Source organism: Lathamus discolor, chromosome 3 (genome assembly GCF_037157495.1).
Source record: "Lathamus discolor isolate bLatDis1 chromosome 3, bLatDis1.hap1, whole genome shotgun sequence".
Taxonomy (NCBI): domain Eukaryota; kingdom Metazoa; phylum Chordata; class Aves; order Psittaciformes; family Psittacidae; genus Lathamus; species Lathamus discolor.
Genome location: NC_088886.1, coordinates 93,213,204 through 93,239,592, shown reverse-complemented (window position 1 = coordinate 93,239,592; position 26,389 = coordinate 93,213,204). Strand labels below are relative to the sequence as shown.

Sequence of the window (26,389 nt, the reverse complement as noted above, 5' to 3'; positions counted from 1 at the left end):
CTGGATCCCAGTTGCCTCCCGCTTCTGTGCCTGAGACCATGAGAGCGGCTGTACTGGTGAGAACAAAGGTCTGCCTAACCCCATGTCCTGGCTCAGTGGCTATCTGAGTGAAAGGAAAGTGATAGCCTTAAATGGACTCGTGTTCTGTTGTCTTCCTGCCCCTCTCGTTTCTGTGTTGCTTGCTATTTGAAGTTGTTTTGCACTAATTCTGTCAATGGGAATTTTCAGAGCACTTCAGGGGTTAAATGTCTGACTCTTCCTGTAAGTCATGAGGAATGAAGTGCCTGATACCTCCCATCTAAATGTTGTTTTTCAATTCTTACCTATAATGAACAAGTTGCAGTAGATTCCTCCTTTGTTTTGCCTGGTAGAAAACAGCTCAAGTTTTACTTGTGTACCTGCCCCTGGTGTCCTTACCCCAACAGGCCAGTATGTACGGGACTGGTCTGTTCTCTCTTGACCATAGTGGAAGTGGTAACTGTGAACTGGACTTTGTGCTGTTGGGTAGGGGTTTTGCAAGGCATTACCATGAATACTTCAGAGTTTGGATGGGAGAAGGTGTCCTGGCTTGAAAGCTCAGTATCATAATTTGAGTTGTCTCTTGCAATGTTAGCAGAACAAATTTGTATAATGCCTTGCTAATGCCCGAGAATGCAGAAATAGGAGTATGTGTGAAACAAATGAAGTGGTGTATTTTTATGTCCCAACTGAGCAAAGCACATAATGTAGGAAAAAAGAGATGGGATAAACTTTTTCTGAATAATGTAATACTGTAAGGAAGTGTTCTCAGGATGGATCAGTCTTTCCCCTCCCCTTAAAGACAGGGGACTTTATCCCAACAGCACATTTAGCTTTGTGTTCTCAAGTTCACCTCTGTTTGTACAGTAGATTCATAGGAGTGAGATGTACTGCATTTAATCTCAGCTGTCATCTATACAACATGCAAGCATCTGGAGGATACTGTAAATATTCATCTCTATCATTACTGGAATTATAGGAGAGAGCAGTTACCTCTCATGGGTAGCTGAAATACTTGAGAATCTTCTCTTCATTTCCATGCTTCTCTATTCCCATCCACTATTACATCTCTCTTGCTCCCCAAGCAATGATTTCTAGTATGGTAGCTGCTTGCTAACATCTTGACGGTGGGATGTTACACCTAAGTGACTGGTATTGTTCCAGAATATTGTGCTCTGTGGTGGGGAAAGTGACCTGGTGGGATGTTCTCTGTTAGCAGTTTTTGCTTTTCTAAGGTTTTGATGTAGTTAAGTGTTTATGATTTTGCATATGCTGTTACAACTTTTTAGCATGCTGAAGAAAGAGCAAGGTGGGGTAAAAAAGATACTGCTTGTGTTTTTCACGTTAGAACTCGTGTTCTGACAGATCTGTGACTTAGGTTTTTTGACTGTTGAGTGTGAAAGAAATTCAAAGGTCTGAGTGATTCCTAGAAAGCTTTTAAACTGATAATCTACCTGCCTGTGTCTGGTGAATGGTTACAGGTATGTTCTGCTGTCTGGTACCATTCATTCACTGGATTCTGTTCAGCGTGGGTTTTCAGAGTTGTATTTTGCAAATGTGTTAGCCCTGGTATCAAAAGGGCAAAAGCTGGAATTCAGCTGTATAGGAAGGAAAATCTCTTGTGCTAGTAGAAAACACTTCCACTTCATCTGTTCCTTCTTCCTCTTTCAGTTCCCATCACCTGAGTGGGACACTGTGACTCCCGAAGCAAAGAACTTGATCAACCAGATGCTGACGATAAACCCTGCAAAGCGCATCACAGCTGACCAGGCTCTCAAACACCCATGGGTCTGCGTAAGTGCTTTCCTTTATTACGGACTAACTTGTAGTTTACCCTGAACTGACCCATCGAGAAGACTTTGCTGCAGAGGAACCCAGAAAATTTGAAATATTTCAAATTGTGATTATTTTGTTTTTCAAGGCTGACCTTCAACACAGTAACTTCGTTACGCTGTGGGTCTTTACTGCCACTGTAGGGAGAAAAAAACCACCTTATTCTTTTAAAAGTCTTGTGAATGTCCACAGTTTCTGGTTTTCCTCACATGTCCTTGTATGATCCATATTATCCTAAAATGTCAGAGGGAGTTTGGCATCAGACAGAATATGTGAGGATTATTTTGGTTTTCATCTCTACTTCAGTTTATGGCATTGCATCTTTGCACCGTTGGAACATTTCTGCTGTGCTGCAGCTTAACTGGCTGTAAACTTGAAATCCGCAGAAGAGCTGTTGCTGTTCTGTGTATGTAGTTTCTGCCTTGCCAGCCCCCACACATAAGTGCTTTCCATCTTTTACAAAGTTGGCAAGGAAATCCCAGAAATTAAATGGGAGTGGGTGTAGGGAGGGCAGCAATGGTGTACTTTTATCTCTGCAGGATGAAATAGTTCCACCTAAGTCTAACCAGATGTTCTTGTAATACCGTAGCATAGTTCTGCTTTCTAGGATGTGCCTAGTGTGTTCCTTTGCCCATTTGTTCTTGAGAAATGATGGTGGTTTTTAACTTCCACCCCAGAACAACAGATCAGGAATTTAAACTTACGTGAAAATCTGTGTAACAGGAGTGTAGTGTCTGCTGTAGTGATGTGAGTTCCTTGGAAGTCAAAACTTCACACTAGCTGAGGCTTTGCATCTCTCTGGTTTTTCTCCTTGCATGCTTGTAATCAGTAGCAGTTCCTGTATATTTAACTTTTGTCCCAGTGCCTGTAACCAAAGATGCATGTATTACGATAGCTCGCTCCCTGTGGCAACATAATATAGAACAGTTCAGGAGAGGCTTTCCTTCTCTGAGTTATGCAGAGTTCAGTTTCACTTCACAGCCATTTCAGCCTCTCACCCAAACTGCCTCCTATTAGTCTGTTGTTTCCATTTGCTCTGCAGTCTCTGTGTGCAACATGCGTTTTTCTTTTTGGGGATGTATTGCTCCTCTGACGTAAATGTAGTAGGAAATCTTGAGTTTATCTGAGACACCGAGTTCCCTAACATCACTGAACTCAAGTTTGTGTCCTGACTCTTGTAAGCCCACACTGAAAAACCAGACATCACTGTCACTCCTAAGGAAGCCGGATGAACAGTGACCAACAAAGTTGTTAAAGGACAGTTTAGCTATGTTCTACCTCTGTGCTGGCATGTGTACTACAACAGGTGACCAGCTTTGATGGTAGGATCAGAGATTTCCTATGAAACTAACTGAATATGAGTACAGTTTACAGTTCTTTTGGGTATTGCAGAAGTTTTTCCAAGCAGGAGAAGGGTAGTGGAGGGTTTGTTGCACACTAATCTGCCAAGTTAGTAATTCACCCACTGTCCTTGTAAAGGGAATTCAGGCTTGTGGCTCTATGCAAGAGCAACAGCTACTTTGGCATTAGTCTCTGGTTTCCTCATGTGCTCTAAATGCCAGGCAGCATCAGTCTCTGGTTTCCTCATGTGCTCTCAGTGACTGGCAACACTTCTGGGAAGTTCTCTTTTGCAGCTGATGTGATCCCAGTCTGCTGTGGTGACAGGTGTGCATCACTGGCTAGAGGTTATATGCTCAGGTTTTTGCTCTGGTACAATAGAGCTATGTGATCTTTCCTCTTACACACTGAAAGTCTATTTCTGCAAAACTGATGCAAAGATGCCGAGGCCTCTGCCAGTCAAGCACTTAGATTCAGGAAGTTGTCATGTTCAGGAAGGCTACCGCTCACTAGTATTCACTTACCACTTGGAATTTCCCCTTAGAGCCATAACTAATGCCTAAGACCCATAACTAAACCCAGACCTTTTCTGTAGTGCCTCTAACTCAGTCCCCCATGGACAAGCTTGTTCATTTGATTTTGTTGTCTTACTGTCTTGGTTCATTTGTGTACTTGAGAGGCAGGGAACATTGATTCTCACCTATACCTCAGCCATAGAGTTTCTTGGGCACAGTCTTGTAATAGCCAGCCTTGATTTAACATGTCTTGCTGTATTGGGAAGTTAAGTTACGAAGTGTTGTAAGTGGTAGTGTTTTGCAGCCATGCAGTGGTGGGAGGCTTAGCCATGTCAGCTTGCATGTCGTGGTTGTGTGCAAGTGGTGCAAACTCCCATGGCTGATTTGGTTAAGGTATGTTCTTGATCTTATGCTGTTCCTGTTTTTCAGCAACGATCCACTGTCGCTTCAATGATGCACAGGCAGGAGACTGTGGAATGCTTGAGAAAGTTCAATGCTAGAAGGAAGCTAAAGGTAAGTATATGTTAGTTTGCCTTAAGTTTGGTTTTAATCCTCTGAACTTGAGGTTAGTATCTTCCTAGCAACAGTATTTTTCTTTTTATGATTAGTTCACTAACATTAGTGAAGTATCTTATGTGGTCCTCCAGTACAGGGTACTAAAGCAGTTTGTTGAGGAGTTGGGTAGTTTCTTTCTCCAAAGCTGTTAAGTTTCCAGAGCCTCTTCTGCTATATAATCACCCCTTCTACTTTATTCAAGAGGGTTGAAATAGAGCAACTAGTTCTTAAATCCTGGATCTTTTAGGTCTGATCACTCTCTGCCTCTCAGTAAGAGTGTATCAGTTGCCTGTAGCTGGTGCAAAGCCTGTGGCTTGTGCATTAAGCAGCTATCTGCTGTATGGAAGCTGGGAAACAACTGTGTGTCTAAGCATAACTCTTAATGCTATTTAGATTTCCAAGGCTATCCCTAGCTGCCACTCTAGAAAGACAGGACTTCAGGTGGTTCTGTCAGGTACAACAGCCACATGTGGGAATCCTGGATACACTAGTGCTTTCCTGTGTGGAATACCTGACACGCTGTGTTCTCCACGGGCCAGCCCAGCCCTTCTCTGAAGTGAGTGACACCATCTGTTATCCCTGCTTTCTCTTTCCCACAGGGTGCAATCCTCACGACAATGCTTGTGTCTCGGAATTTTTCAGGTAAGTTGTTCCTGTTTCTATCCCTTCCTTGGTTTGGTTTTGTGTGAGTGAGTTGGGAGATATTATAGCCATTTTGGGGTTGAGTAGGAAGGGAGGAAACATGCTTACAATTCATCACGGTGTAATGGTGGTTGCTTTGCCTTGGCTGGTGACCAGTGTGAAATAAGAAGTAATTTGTTTGGGGAGGAGAACATGGTGCTCTAGTCAGACACAAAACAGAAGTAAAGTTAGCTGGCACAAACCTTTCATGGTACTTTGTTATCAGATTATTTTGGGGTAATACTAGCTGGTATTTGTTAGCTTTCCCCTCTGAAGCCAGGAGTCAAGAACTCGTATTAGGTAAGCAGTGATTCCTTTAGACTGAGATAAGGGCACAGGGCAAGTAATAATATCGGTGAGAATACAGACAGAAGCTATTTGTGTATTGTATTACTTTGACTCATCAAAAATGGGTCTGAAGTACCGAGCTATTAGAATTTTCCTTCTTGGAGTCTCAGAAGTGATTTTCATCCTTTTAAGCTTAATAACTGGTAGTCTGGCTCCCACCCAACTGCATTACGTAGTGCACTTACTGAAAATGCAGATCTCAACATGCAAATCAGTACTTTCTGGAAGATGATTGTGTTGGCTCAGCACATCTAGGTGATACAGTTATCTGTGTTCATTGCCATTTGGGTGGAAAAACTCTATTTGCAAGTGCTTTTGGTTTATGGGGTTGTTTGCTTTCTTTGCCCTCTTTGTAATTTTTTCCCCTTTTAAAAAGGGCAATAATTGAATGCATGAGTCAGATTTTTATTGCACCTGACTACAGCTACTTTCAAGTGAAAGACTGCTGTATGGATTATAAGTGATGATGAATGAAATGGAAGTGTATTAATTTCATCTGGCCATTTACTAATGGTGAATAGCAATACTTACATTCTGGGTGATGTTACAATAAACTTCTAATTGGAATGAAAACCTCTGTGAAATGATCATCCCAGCATTCCAAGAGTGCATTCATACATACATTCTTTTATGATATCAAGGCAGCATTCTTAAAGGGGCAGAATAATATTCTCCATTCACCTGTCCCAGAATTGTGCTATTACAGGACTTAAAAACTATATCTTGTTTTCTGAGAATGATTCTAAAGTAACTGAGGAGATACGGCGCAACAACAGGGCTTCTGCTGGACTGTACAAAGCGCTACATTGTCTTGGGCTTGTGTGAACCATTTTTGATCTGTCCATACAACAGGTTTTTATTTCACTTAATTGATGATTCTGAAATACTCAGGCTTTTTATTTTTTTTAAACCAGCAGTTTTAGATTCCTTTTTTAGTCTGCAAATGTTGTCACTTCTAATGAAGCTGCAGAAGTGCTTGGATAAGAAAATCTCCTGTGGCCCAGATTTTGAGTACATGAAATGCCTGAGAGAAGGGTTCTCCTTAATGGTGTGTGACCTATACATCCACTTATTCCCTGAGCTAGTATCAACGAGGAAAAGGCTTGCTCTGCTTATTCCTCTGTCTCAAGGGCTGAAGCTGCTGGATCTGCTTCAGTTAGCAGCTGAAGAAAAGGAAATCCTAGGTGGCCCATAGAGAGTGCAGGGTTCTCAATGTCACCAGTTTCTGCCTTGAATGTAAGCTGTGAGGTAATGAGATACCAGGTAATGGTATGCTCCAAAAAAACTGTCCAGAAAGGAATATTGTGAATTTAGCTGCAAAGTGTTTACAGCCTCTGTGGATAGCAGCAATTTCTGATATTTTGATATGCTTTGAAAGCGGGGAGATCAGCTTCTCTTGTTTTCTTTGCAGGACTGTGTGGAAGATGAGCTTGACTTCTTTCTATTACTACTATTTTTTAATTTACTTAGGCTTTCTTAATTGTTGCAGCTCAAATACGTAAATCTGCTGGAACTGAAGAATAAGTGCACGTTAGCTGAAAGTAAAAAGTTAGAAAGTCCACATGGGAACTTCTGGTACAGTTCACACTTTCCCTATAGTGACAAGTCATCTAACTGCTCTAGAAAAGTTCTGAAACAGTAGCTTGTTTCTTTCCCTGAAGACCTTAAGGGGATTTTATTTTCTGTAATTGGGTGACACAGGTCTGTGGGCCTCTAAAAGCCCCATTCCCAGCAGACAGGGAACTAGATGTATGAAGGCAGAAGCTTATTCCTGTCTGGGGATAAGATATTCTAAAAGCTTCTACACAGTTGTTTTGAATTAAGAGGAAACGAAGGCTCATGTGACCCTGGTATCAGTTAATTAGGCGCAATAGTACTATGTGCAGGAAATATGAGAAGACGACTTTAATCCTGTTGTCATTACTGTCTCCTCTGTCACACATTTTGTAATGTGGAGTTCCTTCATTTGACAGTGTGGTTTTAGCTTGTGACAAATGGTATGCCTAAGGAGTCTGTAGCAGTGCTTCTCTTATTTGTCCCATCAAAAAATCTCACTTTTTACGAAGCAAAAAAAATCTGTTCTTCTGCAGTAATATGTTGCTTCCTTAGGTGCCTTTTGCCTCAGGTCAGCTCCTAAAGGAACGTGATCTGTCTCCCTTCCCCCATTGTGGTATAGTCAACAATTAAATATTGGCTGTTTGTGGTTCTTTATAAAAGATTTCATCTCAAGTCAGCTGTAAGCTATTTCTTAAAACCAGATACAGTCGCGCTCCTTCCACTATAAGTCAGGAAATTGAGACATGTTTATAATATGGGTTTTGTAGCTTCTGCCTGCATTCTGATGCAAGAGAGAATATTGCAATCTAAACTTCACTGTGGGATCTTTAATAGTCACACCAGGGTGTGCAGGGGATGATTTGGGTGCTCACTTGTGGTTTGTGATGTTCAGATAATCCAAGGAAACAGTGATCTGAGCTGCATTCGCTTACTGAATACAGAAGTACAGTCTGGTAAATCAATTGATTAGATCATATGCAAGAAACTCCTAAATCACCTTCTGAGAAGTAAATGTGAATTTATTACTAGGAGAAAGTTGGCAAGGTTTTCAGCAATTCCTAATAGCTGCAGTATTTAAGAGTGCCTGATCTCATTTATGTCGATAAAACTCTGAATGCAAGCATGCTATAAACTCAGTGAAAGGATGGACAAAAAATGGTTTTCATATTAGAAACAACCATCTTCACAAGGTGCTGAGAAGTGACTTTTCTCCATAAGTTAATTTTTTATGCAAGACGTGCATGTGAACTACATGAAATTCTTAGCACCATTTTCCTAACCTGATTGCAACTGTTTATTTGGGGAGGAGTTGTTCAACAAGCTTTCACACTCTATGAAATTCCCTTCTCTCAAGTGTTTCAGCGCAAGTCCTGTGTTACCCCATGTTCCAAAAAGATCCTGGGGCAGACATTGCAAGTAATTAAGCCTTATGCCTGCATCTCTCTTTAACTGATGCTGAGCTTTTTTCTTGGGAGTTGTCACTGCATGCTCAAGTCAGTTTTGTGAGGGAGCTATTATGGCAGCTTGTGGCAATAGCTAGAATTCATTATGTTTGTCTCTATATCCTTACTAACTCTTTGATACGCAGGTTTGGGTTTTTAACTATATAGGTGAGGTTGAGAGAGGCTGGAGGCAGGTCTAGGAAGCAGAGTGCTTTGTCAGTAATGAAGGGCTTCATGTGCCTGAGCGTATTTGGTGTAACCTGTACAGAGATGTTTTTTGAGCTGACTAAAGAGCAAGAAAAAGGAAATAATACAAATGCTGAAGCGGTACTGAAATATTTCGTTGTCCTGTTACCCCTGCCTTCTAGAAGTGATTGTGAATCTGATTTTTTGCTGGTTTGTGTGTGTATATACATTTATGCTCAGGCTGGAATTTGGTTCCTTTCCTTTAACCAAAGTAAAGTTGAAATTGTGTGAGTAATACATTTGAAGTTTCTGCTGTGTTGTGTTAGTTACACAGCTATCCATTCAGGACCAGAAATTTGTGTCATTTGGCTAATGTCAACACCAGCCTCCTGGTGTGAATTCAAAGGATGAAAATCTGGAGGAAAACATTTACTGAACTGTTTCCAGAGAGCTTTGAATAAATGAGATCACTGGGAACCACGTTTCCCAAGCAGAAGTTGAGGTCACATTTAATAAAAATTAAGTTTAAGTGATTTCTATATCTACCAAGTTGCTTAAGAAACGTTAAGGGGTTTCAGCAAATGCTGCTCAACTACTGCAGTGTGGACCTGCTGAAGTAATGCACTTCAGTAACTAAACTGCTATTTTACAGCTTCCCAGAATCACATGGATTTCATTGCTGCATTTAAATGTTTATCACGATGACTTGACAGTCTTATTTATCGTCAAAAATATATTTAAATTTTCATAGTAATTCCATTTACTTTTATCTTCCTCTCCCTAAAGCTTGGAAGAACTCTGTGAATGCCTTTTCTTGTGGTGTTTGCCCTTCACACCTTCATTTCTTGGTTTGTCAGGAAATTTAGTTTTTGTAACTCTGCAGAAGTGGCGCTCTCATATTTTTATCAACTCTTGAATTTGGGACAGACAGTGGCATTCAGGCTCAAAAGTCTAGGATGGGCATTCAGACTGTTTCAGCCCTTTAAGGTTTTGTTCTTGTTTGTGTGTGTACATGTCTCATATGCACACCTGGCAGAGGTGAAAAAAGCAGCAGGAAATCACCTGGCTCCCACACAGTTTCTCAATTATTCACTAGTGGGAGAACTGGGAGCTGTGTGGCTCATGCCAAGAGGGCTGGCAGCAGGTGCTGGGCAATGGCTGTGGCTTATGAGGTGAATTGGATAGGCAAAAAGCATCTGCTATAAGAGATCCTGTGGGTCCAAATCATGTAAAGGCTTGTACTGCCTAATGGGCTGGGGTTTATACCTGCCTCTCCATCTGGTTCTACTCTTCTTTCTCTGCTTGTTTTAAAAAGAGTCTTTAGAAGTGACTGACTACTTTTCATAGCATCATAGAATGGTTTGGGTTGGAAGGGATCTTGAAGATCCGGGGACACCTTCTACTAGAGCAGGTTGCTTAAAGCCCCATCCAACCTGGCCTTGCATGTTGCCAGGGATGGGTCAGCTACAGCTTCTCTGGGCAACCAGTGCCAGTGCCTGTAGCAGTTCTTAGAACAGAATCACTCTAGTCATACTGAGGAATAGAAGCCCTCATGGAAGGCTTTTCATCGAGGGGAAAAGTGTTAAATGTTGCTGCTTGTCTATTGCTCAGGTACATTTCTGAAACAGTGGTGTCATTTAGGTGGCAGAGGGAGTTAGTAGCAAAGCAGGATTAACAAAAAATTTAAAATCAACTTTTCAGCAAGAGTCCACGTTGTAAATTCTGCCAGACAGTTAACCCATGCAAATGGGTTTTCTTCATATTCATCTCTCAGTGCAATTCCTGTGCAATTACTATTGAAGTAAGTTCCCATAGCAAGTCACTGGGGAATCTAAGAGAAAGGGGACTGCTGTGACAAACCAAGTGAGGATAGAGAATACAAGAGAACAGCTATTCCCCTCTGTTCTGTGAAATCACTCTGCTGTGTTTAAATGGCTGCTGCTAGGATGGCTTGTGCCTAAATAGCCATTGTGGCAGAGTGTTAACCACCTGTCTTTGCTCTCTCTTGTCCTTTAGAAACAGATGTTCTTGTTACACTGCAGTCATGGGCATTGTTTGTAATGGTAGCCTCTTTGTGGCTATATACTGACTGTTGGCTGTTTTGTGGTGAGCCCCAGAAGTGACATTGAATTGAGAATTATTTAATCTGACTTTCTTTGAACTGAGAACAAGGATGACAAGCTGCAACTCTGTGTCCTTGGGAATCCTGTTGTTATGGTATGATTTTTATTTTAATAATCAAGTCTCAGCAAAGTCTTAGAATTCTTCATGGTGTAAATCTTGTGTTTAGAAGCCAGAACTCGGCTTGTCTGCTGGCCTAGCATCATAAGTCAGTCAAGCTTAATAAAAGTATCCTCAGTATTATCTCTGCATCCCAAAAAATACTCTTCGGAAGCTTAACTGAGATGAGAAATAACTGAGATTGACAGCTGCAGACAGGGCAAACCCAGCGCAGGCTACCCTCTCTGGAAGAGGAGGAGTGGAGCTGGCAGGGGTAAGGCACTTTCCATGGCTGTGTTTGGAATGGATATTTCAGTCCCTCTTGGAAATTCTCTCCACTGCCCCCCTCTCCCCCTTTGATCTGGTACATCCAGAGTGTCTAGTGTTTATTGCTGATACGTTCAGTATTAGGGATTTGTGTTTCTGCCAGGAGCATGGTCCAGAATGCAGGATGTTTCCTACGGTGGCCAAAACTGATAAATGTGGGGAGAGGGAGGGACGTGGGGTGTGTGCAGGGGAGGACTTTTTTGCCTTTCTCTTCTGGATTAACTGGAGAGTGTCTTGTTGAAGCAGGAACAGAACTGTGCTTTTAAGTTACCAGCTTAGCAGCATGTGCCTTTCTGTTGCTTCTTTATAGAGGAGCTCTTAACTCCACTGAGAAGAGGAAATTTAATCCTTTTAAGGTGTAGAGGAACTGCCAAGGATGGTGAAAATAAATACTAGCATCTCATGCCTGGAAAACTGCAGAGCATGGGTACAAGACCACTTCCTGAACAGTTAAGAATCTGCCTCCATGTGTCCTTGGATTTTTTTCCCTTCCCTTCTTTGCTTAGCTGCATGTTGGGTGGTGGTGTCTGTCTTCTAAAATGATTGGTGTTACAGGAAGCCTTGCTGCAGAAATTCCAATTGCATCCTCTTTGATTTGTCTTATAACATGTACACATGCCTTCCTTTTGTTTGAGGTGTCTGCAGTCGACTTTGCATGTGAATGCATTTCATGCACTCTCCAGTTGTCCTTACAAACCACAGTATGATGTATGAACTAAATACAACCCGGACATAGTTCCCTTCTGCAGTGCTGGGATGCTGGCAGGCCTGTGGGAAAAGGTTGTACGCAGTGCAGAGGTACAAACAGGGAATGGGGCTACACAGGCAGGCTGTTCTGGGGAGTACTGGCTTAGCATTAGGTAGTGCTGGGCCACACAGGGGGACTGTCAGCTGAATTTGTTTTAACTTCATAGAACATAATTTTAGCTGTCTTCTGTCCACAAAGACAAATGTCAGTTTCTGGGGAAACTACAGAAAGTGTGAAAAGTGTTCCTTCCCAGTTTGTGTCTGGGTCATTCTCAGAACATATGGTGGTGCTGTTTCCTTCTCTGATTCCCCCCACCCCCCTTCAAGGATGTCCCATATGTGACACTTGTGAAGTTGCAGAATCCTTTACTCCTTCTGAAGTGTTTAAGGCCATAACAGTTTCTTGTTTTCTATAGTTGTTGTGTGAGATGCCTTGATATGTGTGTGGTATAAATGCTGGACCCCTTTTGACTCCATAATCACCTTGTTTTTCTCACTTGCATGTAGAATCAAGCTGGTATTCTTCATGCCTTGAAGGTGGAAAGAACTTACTTGTTAGATTCAGTCTTTCATACTTTCATATGTGTACACACAGCAAAGAAACTGTTGCAGGGCAAATGAGTTGCTTGGATCACTTTGCCTACCTTCTCATGTGCACATTGTAGCATTATGTTTTGACAGGTAACACTCAAGACAACCTCTGCATGAGGTTTTTCCAGTGTTCTTGGATGGTTTCTGAGAGCAGGAATGAAGACAAAATCCTGGTCTAACTTGATACTTTCATTAGGGAATAGAATTAGGAAGACCAATTCAGAGATTGTAATAAACTTGTGTGGGTGTCACTTCCTTATTGTGAGGAGACAATGTCACCATTTGCACCAGCTCAGGTAATATTGTCCACTTAATCAGTATCTGTGGAGTCATGTGGTAGGGAATGCAAGAACGAAAATGCTTTTGACATACAACTTGAGTAGTTGCTTGGATATTGCAAGACCATTTTTACCTAACATTGCTGCTTCTAGAGAGAGACTGAGCACTTCACGCTGACCAACTCACGCATGTCTTTGGGAGTTGAAGCATTTAAACAGTCATTGTGAGCACTGTCTTAGGATTTGCCTTTTCTCAAGGCCTTATCTTTGCTGGAGCTAAAATCCAGGTCAAGTGCCTGGACCCAGCAGCTACTTAGGAGAGACATATCAGTGTGTTGGTCCAGTAGGTCTCTAGAATGCTGTTTACAGAAGTTGAAACAACTCAAGATAATCTTTGTGAGTAGGCAAGCCATGTTTTACATCTGTTGAGGTTGTAGATGGGGTCTTACTGTTGACAGTTGTGGTCAACATACCACTTACCTGTAATAGATAGAGCAGGTCCTTTGTCAGTCCCAAGTGTGCCTTCTTACAGGCATTTATTGTGCACTCTCTGTCTGTACTTATCATGCTCTCACTTTCATTGCTAGTGCTAGTTGCTTAAGTTAAGCAGAACAGAGCATCTTTATCTTCCAGTGGAGAATTCAGCCTAGTTCCTGTCTCTTTTCTCATTTTCTCTTTTTTTTTAACTGTTATCAGATTCTGCCTTTTGCACTTTTCCAGGCTCTTCCTTTCAGCTATCCAGATGTTCCCCCAGAGTAACTGTGAATAGCAGTAATTAGGATGCCTCTGCATTATCAATGCCCCCTTTATTTACAAAGTCTGTTATGTGAATGGCTGAACTTGAGGGTAAAGCCTTTAGATCTGGCAGACTGCTTTAGCTTTCCCACTGTAACTGCTGGCACTTCTGGATGGGTCACAGTGTGTGAGTGGAGGATTGAAACAGAGGAGCTGTAAAGTCTCATTTCAGTCTTGGTGGTCTTGAGATGGTGAAAGTGAGAACGCTTTTGCCTAAATAGGTGAACGATAAATAGGATGGGTGACTCTGCTATCAGGATGAATTTGATGGGTGACTCAGCCTGTTCTCTGGGTCTCTTGCTGTTAGATAGGAGTTAGTAGTATGGTTGTCCTGAAGACTTGTGCAGTTTTCAGGGAGCTGGGGAGGAGAACATTCTTGAAAACAAAATCTGACCTACTTCTGCTTCTCCCTACAGCTGCCAAAAGCCTGCTGAACAAGAAGTCAGATGGAGTGAAGGTAAGTTCTTGCTTTCCCATTTCACTATCTCTCCCACCATCTGAACAGAAGGCAGCTGCTTTCTCAGGTTGCCATCCCCTCCCAGGGTGAAACCACAGCCCTGTCTTGTGACTGCGATTGTTATGTTCAGTGTATCCTTATGAAGTGTGGGGTGGGATCTTAATGTTCCTTACATGCACCTTATACATCACACAACTCATTAAGTGCACTATCATACCAGCAACATTCCTTTTTGCCCTTTCTCTGAAGTATGGAGAACTGGTCAGTGCTGTGGATTAGAAAGACCAAGGCTTGTTCAAGTGTAACACATGCCTCTGGCTAGTCTGGTTTGTTCAGTGCAGAATGCTTCTGGATATCAAAACTGCACAGTGCAATTGTCAGTAACTGAGGATACCCAGCAGACCCCATGGAAATTTCTTTGTCATCCCCCTTGGACAGATGCTGAAGGTTGAGCTGGGAAGAGGCATGGGGAAGATGTTCATGTTTGGACAGAATGGAAACTGAGTCTTGTGTTGTTCAGTCCACATCCCTGAGGGCCAGGCAATCTCCGGTTTCCCCACTTCAATTTCACTCTTTGTGTGTGTGATCATCCTTATGTTCTGGGGGTCAAATAGGCCATTCCCAAGGCTGTATGTTGTTCCAGGCAGTAGCTCTTTACCGTCTGGTACTGGAGTTGAGACAGTACTGGGCTACAGCACTGTCTTCCCCTAACTGTTCCAAAGGATAACTGTCCTCCACGTGGCAAACTAGCGTTTGGTTTATTTGCTTGCATTTTCATTTGAAGTCCAAAAATTTCCCCACAGCTGTTAGGCGAAATAGTTCATCTTCTGGTTTTGTGCTGTGCAAATCTTCATTATCCCATGACTGCAGGGTTGATATCCCATGACTGCAGGGTTGATATGCACACTGCAGGACCAACATGCTTGTTCTCTCCTGCTCTCTTAGCCCTTTTCCATTTTAATGAGGCTGTGTTTCCAGAGAGCTCACAATATAAGCAGGCTTCTGGAAAAAGTGGTGTTTTCAAAGGAGTTATGTTTATTTTGGGGACTACTCTAGTAAAACTTGTGTTCTTGCAGTTCTGCTGTGTTCTGCCTTAATGACACCCAAGTCTTTGGATTGTTTTGACCAAAATGCTACATGGCACTGCTGTTCTTGCCTTAGGATGCTTACCTTTGAAATGTGCCTGCAAGAGTGAGCTTTTGTGCCCTTGCAGATGCCCACCTCTTATACAGACACGCATTGAACACATGCACACTAATACAGCAAGTGCGTTTGAGTTGTCACATCTATTGATATGGGAAACATCACAGTAAAATCCCGTGGAATAAGAATGGGTGATCCCCAGTGCTGTGAACTCAGAACCAGCATCTGTGTGCTTCAAAATCCCAACATGGCAGAGAAGAAGCAACTCGAAAAGCAGCAGATAACACGCCCACATAGCTTTTTGTCAGCTATCTAGAAAAAAATGCCTTTCTTCTCAGGATTCTTGATTTCCAACAGGCTCTCAGGGAGCCTTCCCAGCTTGGGTCACAATATTCCAGAAACGGATAGATGAGTTACAAGGAGACCTGTATGTTAGAGACTTCCAGCTCCACAGAAAGCTTGCGGTGTTTGATTCATTGAGAACACAGTGTCTTCCTCTGTGAAAAGGGTAAAGCTGGATTTGCTTTTCCAGCTGGTTTGAAGTAGTCTTCAACCGTTCACAGTATATGTTGTTCCTGATACATATAATTGAATACTGGTGATATAGCGGAAGGAAGATTAGAGAGCATAGCATTCTCTGTGCATGGTGAATGGGGCTGTCCTCTGGGAACCTCCTCTACTTCTGCATGACACTGGAGACCCCCAGTCAAGAGTCAGCATCCAACTGCCTTGCTCTGCTTTATGAACCCGAGTGGTCTCCATGAGGGGCACTCCATGCTTTTAACCTGGGCTGAGGGCCCTCAGAAGAGTTGTTTAACCATCCCGTTCTCCCCACATGGCGTCTATCTTCAGGTGTAGCTTTTAAGTCCTCATTGTGGCCAGTAACGGCCATCTGCCGAGGTGAGTGGCTCCAGAGAGGAGCCTTCAGCGCTGGAGCGAGGGGAATCCCCGGCTGCAGGCGCCTCAGTTCTGAGCAGCAGACAGGCGCCGAGGGAGCCTCGAGCCCCGGCCAGGCCTTGCCCAGGAGCCGCTCGGGGACTCACAGGCGGCGGTGCCAGGAGGGACGGTCCTGCCCTTAGTGGAGGTGGTGGGAACGCAAGCAACCATGGCGGGCAAAGGACGCAGCACCTCAGTTGGTGGGGCCGTTGGCGCTGGCAGCGCGAGAGGGCAGCAGCCGGGATGGCGGAAGCTCCCCTCAGGGCCAGGCCCGCTCTGGGAGCTCTGCTCTGGCTGCCCCGGCGCTGACAGCGATGGCACTGGACAGAGCCGGTGAGCGGGGAGGCTGCAGCGCAGAGCCCGGGGTGCAGAGGGTGCCTGCGCCGGTCGCGTGGGGCGAGGGTGTGCCATGGGCAGGGCTGCGCTCAGTGCGCGCTGGTGAAGGCCCTGCTGCAGCAGGGGCTGAGCTGCGGGATGCGGTCAGTGGCTGAAAGGTGTCAGGGGGCTGAGAGGGAGCAGGACTGATTGCTCCAGGCCCACACTGTGCAGGGGCCACAAGCGTCCACCGTAGCACAGAGAGAAAAGGAGGGTGTTAATGCAGGAGGTTGGGCGCTAGTAACAAAAACAAACAAGCAAAAAACAAAAAAACCCCACAAAAACAACAACAAAGGAGGAAGAGGACCATTAAAAACAGGGGATTTCCTCCAAATTCCGATGTTGCCACCCAGAACCACTTTGCAGTTGTACAGAGGGCTAACGAGGAAGCGCACACCCAGCCAGCTGATGCACCGGCAAAAAGGATCGCTGCTGGTGTTTCCGGGAGAAAGCGGTGGGTCATATTAGTAACACCTGCAATAAATGCTTGGAATGATGCAGAGTTATTTCAGCTGCTCCAGCCAATGAGCCAGCTTCATTTGGAGCTCGGCTCAGATGCCTCTATACAAATGCCTGTAGTATGGGGAATAAGCAGGAGGAATTAGAGATGTGTGCACGGCTACAGGGATGTGATATCATTGGCATCACAGAAACATGATGAGATGGCTCCTATATGACTGGGGTGTTGGAATGGAAGGTTACAGGCTCTATAGGAAAGACAGGCCAGGCAGACGGGGAGGAGGAGTAGCCATTTATGTCAGTCACAGGCTGGAGAGTGTGGAATTCTGTCTGGGGACAGGTCATCAGTTAACAGAGAGTTTGTGGGTCAGGGGCAAAGGAAGAACAGCCATGGGGGATATTACTCTTGGGGTCTGTTATAGACCGCCTGATCAGGAGGACTCTGTGGATGAAGCTCTCTATAGACAGATAGGAGCAGCCTCATGCTCGTAGGCCCTTGTTCTCATGGGGAACTTCAACCACCCCGATATGTGTTAGAGCAACGGTACGGCCAGGCACAAGCAGTCCAGGAGGTTCCTCGATTGTGTGGAAGACAACTTCCTTCTGCAAGTAATAGAGGAGCCGACAAGGAGAGGTGCCATGCTTGACCTTGTGCTCACCAACAGGGAGGGGCTGGTTGGAAACGTGATGCTCCAGGGCAGCCTTGGATGCAGCGATCATGAGATGGTCAAATTCGAGATCCTCAGGACAGTGAGAAGAGCATGCAGCAAGCTCACTGCTCTGGACTTAAGGAGAGCAGACTTGACCTCTTCAGGAACCTGCTTAGTAAGGTTCCATGGGATATAGCCCTAGAGGGCAGGGGGGCCCAAGACTGTTGGTTTATATTCAAGGATCACCTACTACAAGCTCAGGAGTGCTGCATCCCACCTAGGAGGAAATGTGGCAGGAGGGCCAGGAGACCTCCTTGGATGGATAAGGAGCTGCTGAGGAAACTTGGAGGGGGAAAAAAGAGGCTTATTAAAGGTGAAAGCAAGGACAGGCAGCCTGGGGAGAATACAGGGATGTTGTCTGGGAAGCCAGGGACCAGGTCAGGAAAACTAAGGCCCAGTTAGAATTAAATCTGGTAAGGGATGTGAAAGATAACAGGAAGGGATTCTATAGGTATGTGGCAAATGAAAGATAGACTAGGGATAATGTGGCCTCTCTCCAGAAGCTATCGGGAGAACTGACTACCCTGGATTTGGAGAAGGCTGAGGTTCTCAATGACTTCTTTGCCTCGGTCTTCACTGGCAAGTACTCTGACCACACTGCAGATGGAAGGCAGACGCAGGGACTGTGAGAATGAAGACCTTAGGCCCACTGCAGGAGAGGATCTGGTTCGAGATCATCTTAGGAACCTGAATGTGCACAAGTCTATGGGACCTGATGAATCCATCCACGGGTCCTGAAGGAGCTGGCGAATGAAGTTGCTAAGCCACTGGCCATCACATTTGAAAAATCATGGCAGTCAGGTGAAGTTCCCGACGACTGGAAAAAGGGAAATATAACCCCCATTTTCAAGAAGGGGAAAATGGAAGACCCGGGGAATTACAGACCAGTCAGTCTCACCTCTGTGCCTGGTAAAATCTTGGAGCACATTCTCCTGGAATCCATGCTAAGGCACATGAAAAACAACAAGGTGCTTGGTGGCAGCCAGCATGACTTCACTAAGGGCAAATCCTGCCTGACCAATCTGGTGACCTTCTATGATGGGGCTACAGAACTGAGGGACAGGGGCAAAGCAGTTGACATTGTCTGCCTGGACTTGTGCAAAGTGTTCGACACTGTCCCACACGACATCCTTCTCTCTAAATTGGAGATATCAATTTGATGGATGGGCCACACAGTGGATAAAGAACTGGCTGGATGGCTGCACACAAAGAGTTGTGGTCAAAGGTTTAATGTCCACCTGGAGACCAGTAACGAGTGGTGTCCCTCAGGGATCGGTGTTGGGACCGGTCTTGTTCAACATCTTTGTCAGCAACATGGACAGTGGGATTGAGTGCGCCCTCAGCAACTTTGCCGACAACACTAAATTATGTAGTTCGGTTGATACGCTGGAGGGAAGGATTGCCATCCAGAGGGACCTGGACATGCTTGAGAGGTAGGCCAATGCCAACCACATAAAGTTCAACTAAGCCAAGTGCCCAAGGAAGTTGTGAATACTCCATCCCTTGCAGTGTTCAAGGCCAGATTGGACCAAGTCTTGGGTGACATGGTTTAGTGTGAGGTGTCCCTGCCGATGGCAGGGGGTTTGGAACTCTGTGATCTGAAGGCCCTTTCCAACCCTAACTATTACTATTCTATGATTCTATGATTTCTATACACTTTAAAACTTGAAAATTTCTTCTTGAAGTTGGTGTTTTGAGTAGCTTTCTTAGTCAGTAATGCAGATTTTTAAAAATTACAGATTGCTTCCCCTCAGTCTTAAGTTTGGACAAGATAGAGAGTAGATAGTGGTCTGTGTATTTGTAGTACATCCTTAACACCTCCACTGTATGATTTCTGTGGCTATATGCTTGTCTCCTGCCTTGCATCTACTGTGTACCAATATGGTGCTGCGTCCCATTAGTCATCCTGTGGAAGTGTAGGCTTTTACCACTTGCATTCGTTTATCAGGGCAGTACTGGCACACTTGGCTGCTGTGCTGCAGTCTCTGTGCTTGTCACTGTCTGGTAAGTGGCCTCACTAGCCTGCTCTTCACGCATTGCTCCTTATGCAAGGAACTTGTAATTTTAGCCCCACTGATTTTCTCACCCTAGATGGTTCTGACAGACATCTTGTGCCGGTGACTGGTTGAGTTAAGAGCATCTGGTTTTGCATTCTTTGTAGCAAACTATAATTTTCTGCCCACTGCAGTAATGTGGAGCACTGGTACCATGGCTTGAACACGAAACATATTTTCAGCTTTGTGGTATTCTTTTCACTACCACTTCCCATATAAATAATTATACATCAGATGTAGGTTTAGAACAAGCATTGCATGCTGTATTTTTAACTGTGGTCTGCTGCTGACCACATGCCATGTGGTTAGGCTGTTTCTCATGCTCCCTCCAGATATGGAGACTCCTGGTTTGTTTTTCCCATTCTTTTGGCTAGTATTCAGAGCTGTGTATGCTAGAACCCTGCATTATTTGACAAATACGGTAGGAATTTCTATTACGTAGCATTAGGCAAGTTTGAGTGAGGCATGCATGCATTCATTTGCATCAGACCATTTTGGAAGTAGGGTGGTGGGAGCTTAAGTCAGGAGGGGAGAACATGAAGGAAACATTTTTTTATTCCAATATAGGTGTGCCAACACTAGGGTTATTTTGATAAATTTCCATGTACATGACCCTCTTCTCTAGCAAATTCCTTTCCAAAATCTATTTGAAGCATTCCTAGTTTTCATTTGGCACTGCTGCTTCTATTTCAAGTACTAATTCTGCTAATTGGAGATATTTCATCAGCTTGGCACTTGAGAACTTTTCCATTATCTTAATGAATGATTTAAACTGCCTCGAATCTTAAATTGACCCTGCTCACCAAACCTTTGGTAGTGCTGCACTTACTTTCTTCAGTCAGAATTTGGATCCAAGCTGGTGGAGTACCAACAGGGAAGGCCCAGGTTTTATCCCCAAGGAACGTGCTTTTCTGCTTTCACATCCTGAAAGTGAGGCTAGAAGATACTGGGTGATGAATTGCAGAGCCATATAACATACCACATGTCTTGTTACCAGCACTGTAGGTTCCAGGTATTTCCTTTGAGATTCTAAACTTATAAGCAACATTGTGCAGCTACCACTTTAAAATTCACTTCTGATAGTCTCATGTCAAATCTACTTGCTTTCTTGTTCCCCTTTCTGCCTGTAATCTGGACTTGCCATCCACTGCAGGGTGAGGGAGGGCTTAAGGAATGAGCTGTGGCAGGCACCTGTATGAAGGTGAAGGACACTTCATGCTGAATGTCGTTCCTCTGACCTTATCAGGGTCTGGGCTCCCTGTAGTTAGCATTACAGACCTACTGTTACTTGTTTTGTCTCTGGGCAGCACTTCCAATGTGGTGTTCCCTTTTTTTCCCAAAGGGAATTTAATTTCCTACTGGTGGCGACGATGCATGTGTTTCCAGTTCTAGGAAGGCATGTCACATCCATCTTTACAATCAGAATTTGTTAACGCACAAAGTGCTATTTTTAGTGAAGTATGTAACTGCAAGTATTTTAAAATCAGTTCTTCTCTAAGCTCTTTGTCAGTTTCTTCTTCTTTGTTTTTTTTTCTTGTGAGCACCTTAATTTGTGATTGGGGGATACAAAATGATATCAATAATGTTCTTCAGACCCACTGTAAGACTCTATGTAAATAGCAATTTGTGGAGAATGCTATGGGATGCAGGAGATTTTAACAGCATTCACTTGCAATGCTCTGCAAAATCTGTTGATTTTCTACCTTGTCTCTTTGCTGCATGCACATTATTTTCTTTCCCAGTAAAAGCTGCATAGCATAGCTTAAAGGAGAGCTCAGCTGAAAGAGTAAAAATCCAGATTTTTTGTGTGACAAGGCTATGTTGTAAAACCTGCCTTTCATTTTATGTAACTGCAAAGAGGCACCAAACACCATTTGTTCTGCTGCTTGTAAGGAATATTGTGGTAAGTGTACATTTTATGCCTGGTGGGTATCAGCTTTCATTGCCCTTTGCCCAGTAAAGAGTATGTGAGGAAGGCAGGATGCTGAGAAAGCAGCTTGTGAAAGTGTGCCTTAGAGAAGGCACAGTAGCAAGGTGAATCAACCTAGAAAATCTGCAAGGGTCTGGAAATCTGCAAAGGGTTGAGTAACATCCATGCAGTGACCAACAGGAGTTATTGCTCCTATTTCTGTATCTGAACTTGTCATAATCTTAAAGACATGGTGTTTCAAGATTGCTAAATGAGGAGAACCCAAGTTCACCTGAACAGCACAGTTTTTTGCTGAACTGTTCTATGCAAGATGCTTGGGGAGTGCTTCAGAGAGATTCAGAGTAGCCCTGCAGAGAAGGACTTGGGGGTGTTGGTCAATGAGAAAATGAACATGAGCTGGCTTCAGTGTGCGCTCACAGCCCAGAAAGCCAACCGTATCCTGGGCTGCATCAAAAGGAGTGTGACCAGCAGGTCGAAGGAGGTGATCCTGCCCCTCTACTCTGCTCTCGTGAGACCTCACCTGGAGTATTGTGTGCAGTTCTGGTGTCCTCAACATAAAAAGGACATGGAACTGCTGGAACAAGTCCAGAGGAGGGCCACGAGGATGATCAGGGGACTGGAGCACCTCCCGTAGGAAGACAGGCTGAGGAAGTTGGGGCTGTTCAGCCTGGAGAAGAGAAGGCTGCATGAGGACCTAATAGCAGCCTTCCAGTACCTGAAGGGGGCCTACAAGGATGCCAGGGAGGTACTCTTCGTTAGGGACTGTAGTGATAGGGGGTAACGGGTTAAAACTTAAACAGGGGAGGTTTAGATTGGATATAAGGAAGAAATTCTTTACTGTAAGGGTGGTGAGGCACTGGAATGGCTTGCCCAAGGAAGTTGTGAATGCTCCATCCCTGGCACTGTTGAAGGCCAGGTTGGACAGAGCCTTGGGTGGGATGGTTTAGTGTGAGGTGTCCCAGCTCATGGCAGGGGGGGTGGAACTAGATAATCTTAAGGTCCTTTCCAACCCTAACTGTTCTGTGATTCTGTGATTCAGATCTCTTTAAGTGCTGACATCCTATAACACATTTTACCCACCTTTGATGCATTCATGTTTTTCACTGCATTGTGGTAATGCCTGGAAACTTTAAGTGAGATGAAGGGTCCAGTGTGCTTAGCACTGTAGTGATGCCTAAGCAGAAAATCCCTGCTTCTTAGCTTAGAATTTAAATAGACAAGCTGACAGAGGGCAAGAGAGAAGATGGACTGATAAAGATGAAATTATTTGCTCAGCATCACACAGAAGGACAAAAGCAGAAGCAGAAATAGGACCTCAAATCTGCTAGTTTAGGCTGCCTCTCACTGATCTGAGTTCAACATTTTTGGGTTGTTTTTTTTTTTTTCCTTAAGTACTGAAATGACTGTACTCTCTATAGGAATATGAGCTGCAGCAAGCTTAATATTTTAACATAACTGTACTGTCAGTGTCAAACTGGGGAAGATAGATATACAAAAAGCTGTCATAAAAAGATAGCCATGTTATGTGCCCAGAACCATGAATGGGACCTTGCTTGGAATCACTCTACTTACAGCATCTTCTAGTGTGTATTGTATTTTCTATAGGTGCTCGGAATCATTTACAGCGGCCATTTCTAGTATTGCTGCTGTGCTGGAGGGACAGAGATTCTTCAGGTTGTCTTCTGTCACCTGCCAACTTCTGTTTATTGTTACCTAAAGCAAGAGACTTCCTTAAGTTTCATTGTAGTCTGCTCCTCTTTAGAGATGAACACCTGAATTTCACACAAGTACAGAAACAGAACTTAAACCTAGGGTTGAATGTTTGTTAGAGAGGAAAATGTTGTCCGTACTGCTTTAGGAGAATGTTCTGTCAGTCATATGTAAGGAAATCCTTGAAGTGATCAGTTGAGGTACTTTGCCATAGACTGACTGTCTGCCCTTAACTTTTTTTTTTTTTTTTGCATTGCCTGGGATGTCTCTGCATTGCCTAGAAAATGCAGCTTTATTATAGAAGGGAAAGAGAACTGTTTATCTGACTTTGTGAAGTTTCAGTCGCAAGAACAGCAAAGACTTTTGCTCACTCAGCTAGTCAGTCCCTTTGAGAAGGTGTCATAGATGGCTTTGATGCAGATGTCACAGAGGGGATTGGGAGATTTTAGTAATTTACTGATGTATGTTTTGACTTTAGTCAAAAGTTCTGATGCTTTAGCATTTACTGCCCAAGCCTCATGTTGACATTATCCAACCTATTTCAAGTTGTAATATGATTCTCATGCTCTGGTCTTAGCACAGACCTTGCTCCCCACCTTTTTCATACTGCCTAGCTAGCTTTTCTTCCCCCTGTTGTTATAATAGGTAGTAGTAATCTGCTTTCTGGGATTTCTGCAATATATTGTGCTATGTTAATAGACCAATGCTGTTTTAATTTAGATTATACTCTGATTAAATTCTGATCAGCAGAGGGTACTGTTTCCACCTTTGTCAGTGTTACTTGTGCCTCTAATATAGGAGAGTGATTGCTTTTTTTATGGCTTGGGTGACTCTCATATTGAACCTTTTGCTTGTTTCAATGTATTCTGCCCTTTTTCTTGTTTCTGTAACTCATTGGAAATCTGTATGAATTTCAAATGAAACTGTCTTTAGTGATAAGTTTCCCTGCAATATCTGTATAGCCTCTGTTTGTCTGCTGCAACTTATAGAATACATTAAAAATTGTATTCATGCAGTGGTAGCACACCCTATTTTAGCTCTAGCTTGAGGAAGAGCCTCTGGAAAAGCTAAATTGTCCTAAAAGAAGATGGGAGGAATCACAAGTTTGTAAACCAGGTAATGGCAATACCTGTGTTGTGCCTTCGTGAAGCGGAAGATTTGTCAGCCAGATGCTGAACAGATCAGTGTTTGGAGCATGTCCATGCTGGAATTAAAGATCAGCTGAGGCAGAAGCTTTGCCTGTGTAAGTCTTTTCATGCAGTGGCTGCATGATTTTGGACTGTATGATGTGATTAGGTATGTGGTTCCGGGTACCAGGTGAACATGGACGCTTCTGCTTTCAAAGACATGCCAGTCTGTATGTGTGCTTGAGCTCTGATGTGAGGTTAGTTAGTCAGTTAGGCAATATTAAAAATGAAAGCTGCAAAGACTTACTAAGTGTATGAAACAGGGAGGTACAACTCCATGGCCTGTACCAAGTTCAAGGGCTGCTCCAGAGGTGGGCCGGGGTAGTGTGCAGGAGTCCAGAGCTGCACACACGATGGCCTGTGCCATCATGGTTTTTGGCTGGGATGTGCTGTCCTACACTACTCTCTGAGCTGGACTCTGTAGTAAGCAGCAGAGAAATAGCCTAGATGATACCAAAGGGAGAGGGCAGTAGGAAAAGGTATGCCAAGACAGCGGAGGCAGGGGTTGGTATTGTAATGCTGAAAGACCTGCCAGGCCCGGCTTGGGCAGGATGACACTGAGTATAATGAAAAAGCATAGAAATGCATGCTGAGCCTTGTTTACTGGAGAGTGCAGTTTGATGTGAAGGTGTCTTTGAGCATGACTGAAGATACTTTTGCACAAGGGTAGAGTCCAGTCAGGTAGTGTTTTGAGCGTTGCTTTCTGTTTATTCACCCAGTATCTATAAGAAAAAGGTGTTTGAGCTGTCGAGTGCCTCTTTGTCTTTCTTGCCTTTCCTCTGTGTCTGAGCACGGGTGCACCTTCCCTCTGATCAGCCCCAATTTCTGTGTGAGGGAGCCTTTCTCCTGTCTGTACTATGTTTAGAAGTTCCCTCTTCTTTCTTTAGCCCTTGGGGATGCCTTTCCCATTGTGCCCTCCTCGATACCCTCTGGTTGTAGTTGCAAACACACCTCTGCTTCTTTCAAATGTGAAAAAATGTGGTTTTCTGCCTACCTCTTCAATGTGTCTGGGGAAGCTACACAGTTTTCTGAGTTGGGAGAGCACACAAAGGCACCCCCTTCCATCCCACAAGGATGCATATATATTCCTCTCCCTCCTTATAACAGTGTGTGGGGCACTTATGTTCTGACCTCGATGTTTGAGTGGATGGGGGCTTCAACCCTGCCCTCACCTTGGTGTGTAGTCATGTTCTTTAATGGTGACTCTCTCTGCACCTTCTCGCGTGTCTCTGCATTTCTGCTGCTGCTTATACCTGACCCAAGGGGAGCAATATTGGCAGGGGGGCCTTGCTGGCGCACTAATATGTGAATAGTTTCTGTGCTTTTCTTCTCATCTCCTCTCTTCCCTTCTCTTTCCCTCTCTCAATGGTGTGTCCAGAAAAGGAAGTCGAGCTCCAGTGTGCATTTGATGGTGAGCACCTCCCGTAAGCTGCCTGCGATTCGTGCGTCCGCCATTCTCATGCCATGCACGCTCGGCTTGTGCTCATCACCCTACATAGCATGTCTGTGCAGGGGGGTGGTGGCAGGGGGGATCATTGTGCACTGAAAGGTCCATGTCCTCACTTAAAGGGCCCTGTGATTGTCTGGCCCCTGGCCAGTCAGACAGTTCCCATTTTGTGCAGCAAATCAACTGCTGGCAATGCAGTCTGACCTTGCCTGCTCCGAGTGTGAAGCAAAAAGGAGCAGCGGTTCTCCTAGGCTCAGCAGAACAGGCGCGTGTCTTGCCTGGACATGGGGCTTTGTCATTCTGTTACAGAGGTGCCAAAAAGACGAGCAGGTGCTTTGCCTGGTGTTGGTGCTGTCATCATTGATGGGAGCCCTGCAGTACAGAACAAACTGGGAGTTGCTCCAAATGTGGCAGAGACTGGTGGGGCTCCACTGTTGAGTTGAAATGTGTGGGCACAGCACCGCTGGGCAGCTCAGAGCTGCTGGTCACTTCTTTTTATAGCATACTTACTGAAAAGGTTTGTCAGAGCCTTTATAATCCAAAACTTCCT

At 44.1% G+C, this 26,389-nt stretch overlaps 1 protein-coding gene across 6 annotated transcripts in view; it reads left to right on the top strand.

The window, feature by feature from the left end:
• CAMK2G (calcium/calmodulin dependent protein kinase II gamma) overlaps window positions 1-26,389 on the top strand; it is a 123,727-nt gene that overhangs the window by 78,009 nt on the left and 19,329 nt on the right. For 4 of the 6 annotated variants that reach the window (XM_065670642.1, XM_065670643.1, XM_065670646.1 and 1 more), the window contains exons 10-13: window positions 1,690-1,812; window positions 4,134-4,217; window positions 4,859-4,901; window positions 13,848-13,888. In XM_065670642.1, coding sequence (XP_065526714.1) covers window positions 1,690-1,812; window positions 4,134-4,217; window positions 4,859-4,901; window positions 13,848-13,888 — 291 coding nt within the window. Of the gene's footprint in view, window positions 1-1,689; window positions 1,813-4,133; window positions 4,218-4,858; window positions 4,902-13,847; window positions 13,889-25,770; window positions 25,804-26,389 lie in introns of all 6 variants that reach the window. The other 2 variants (XM_065670641.1, XM_065670644.1) reach the window with 1 other exon arrangement.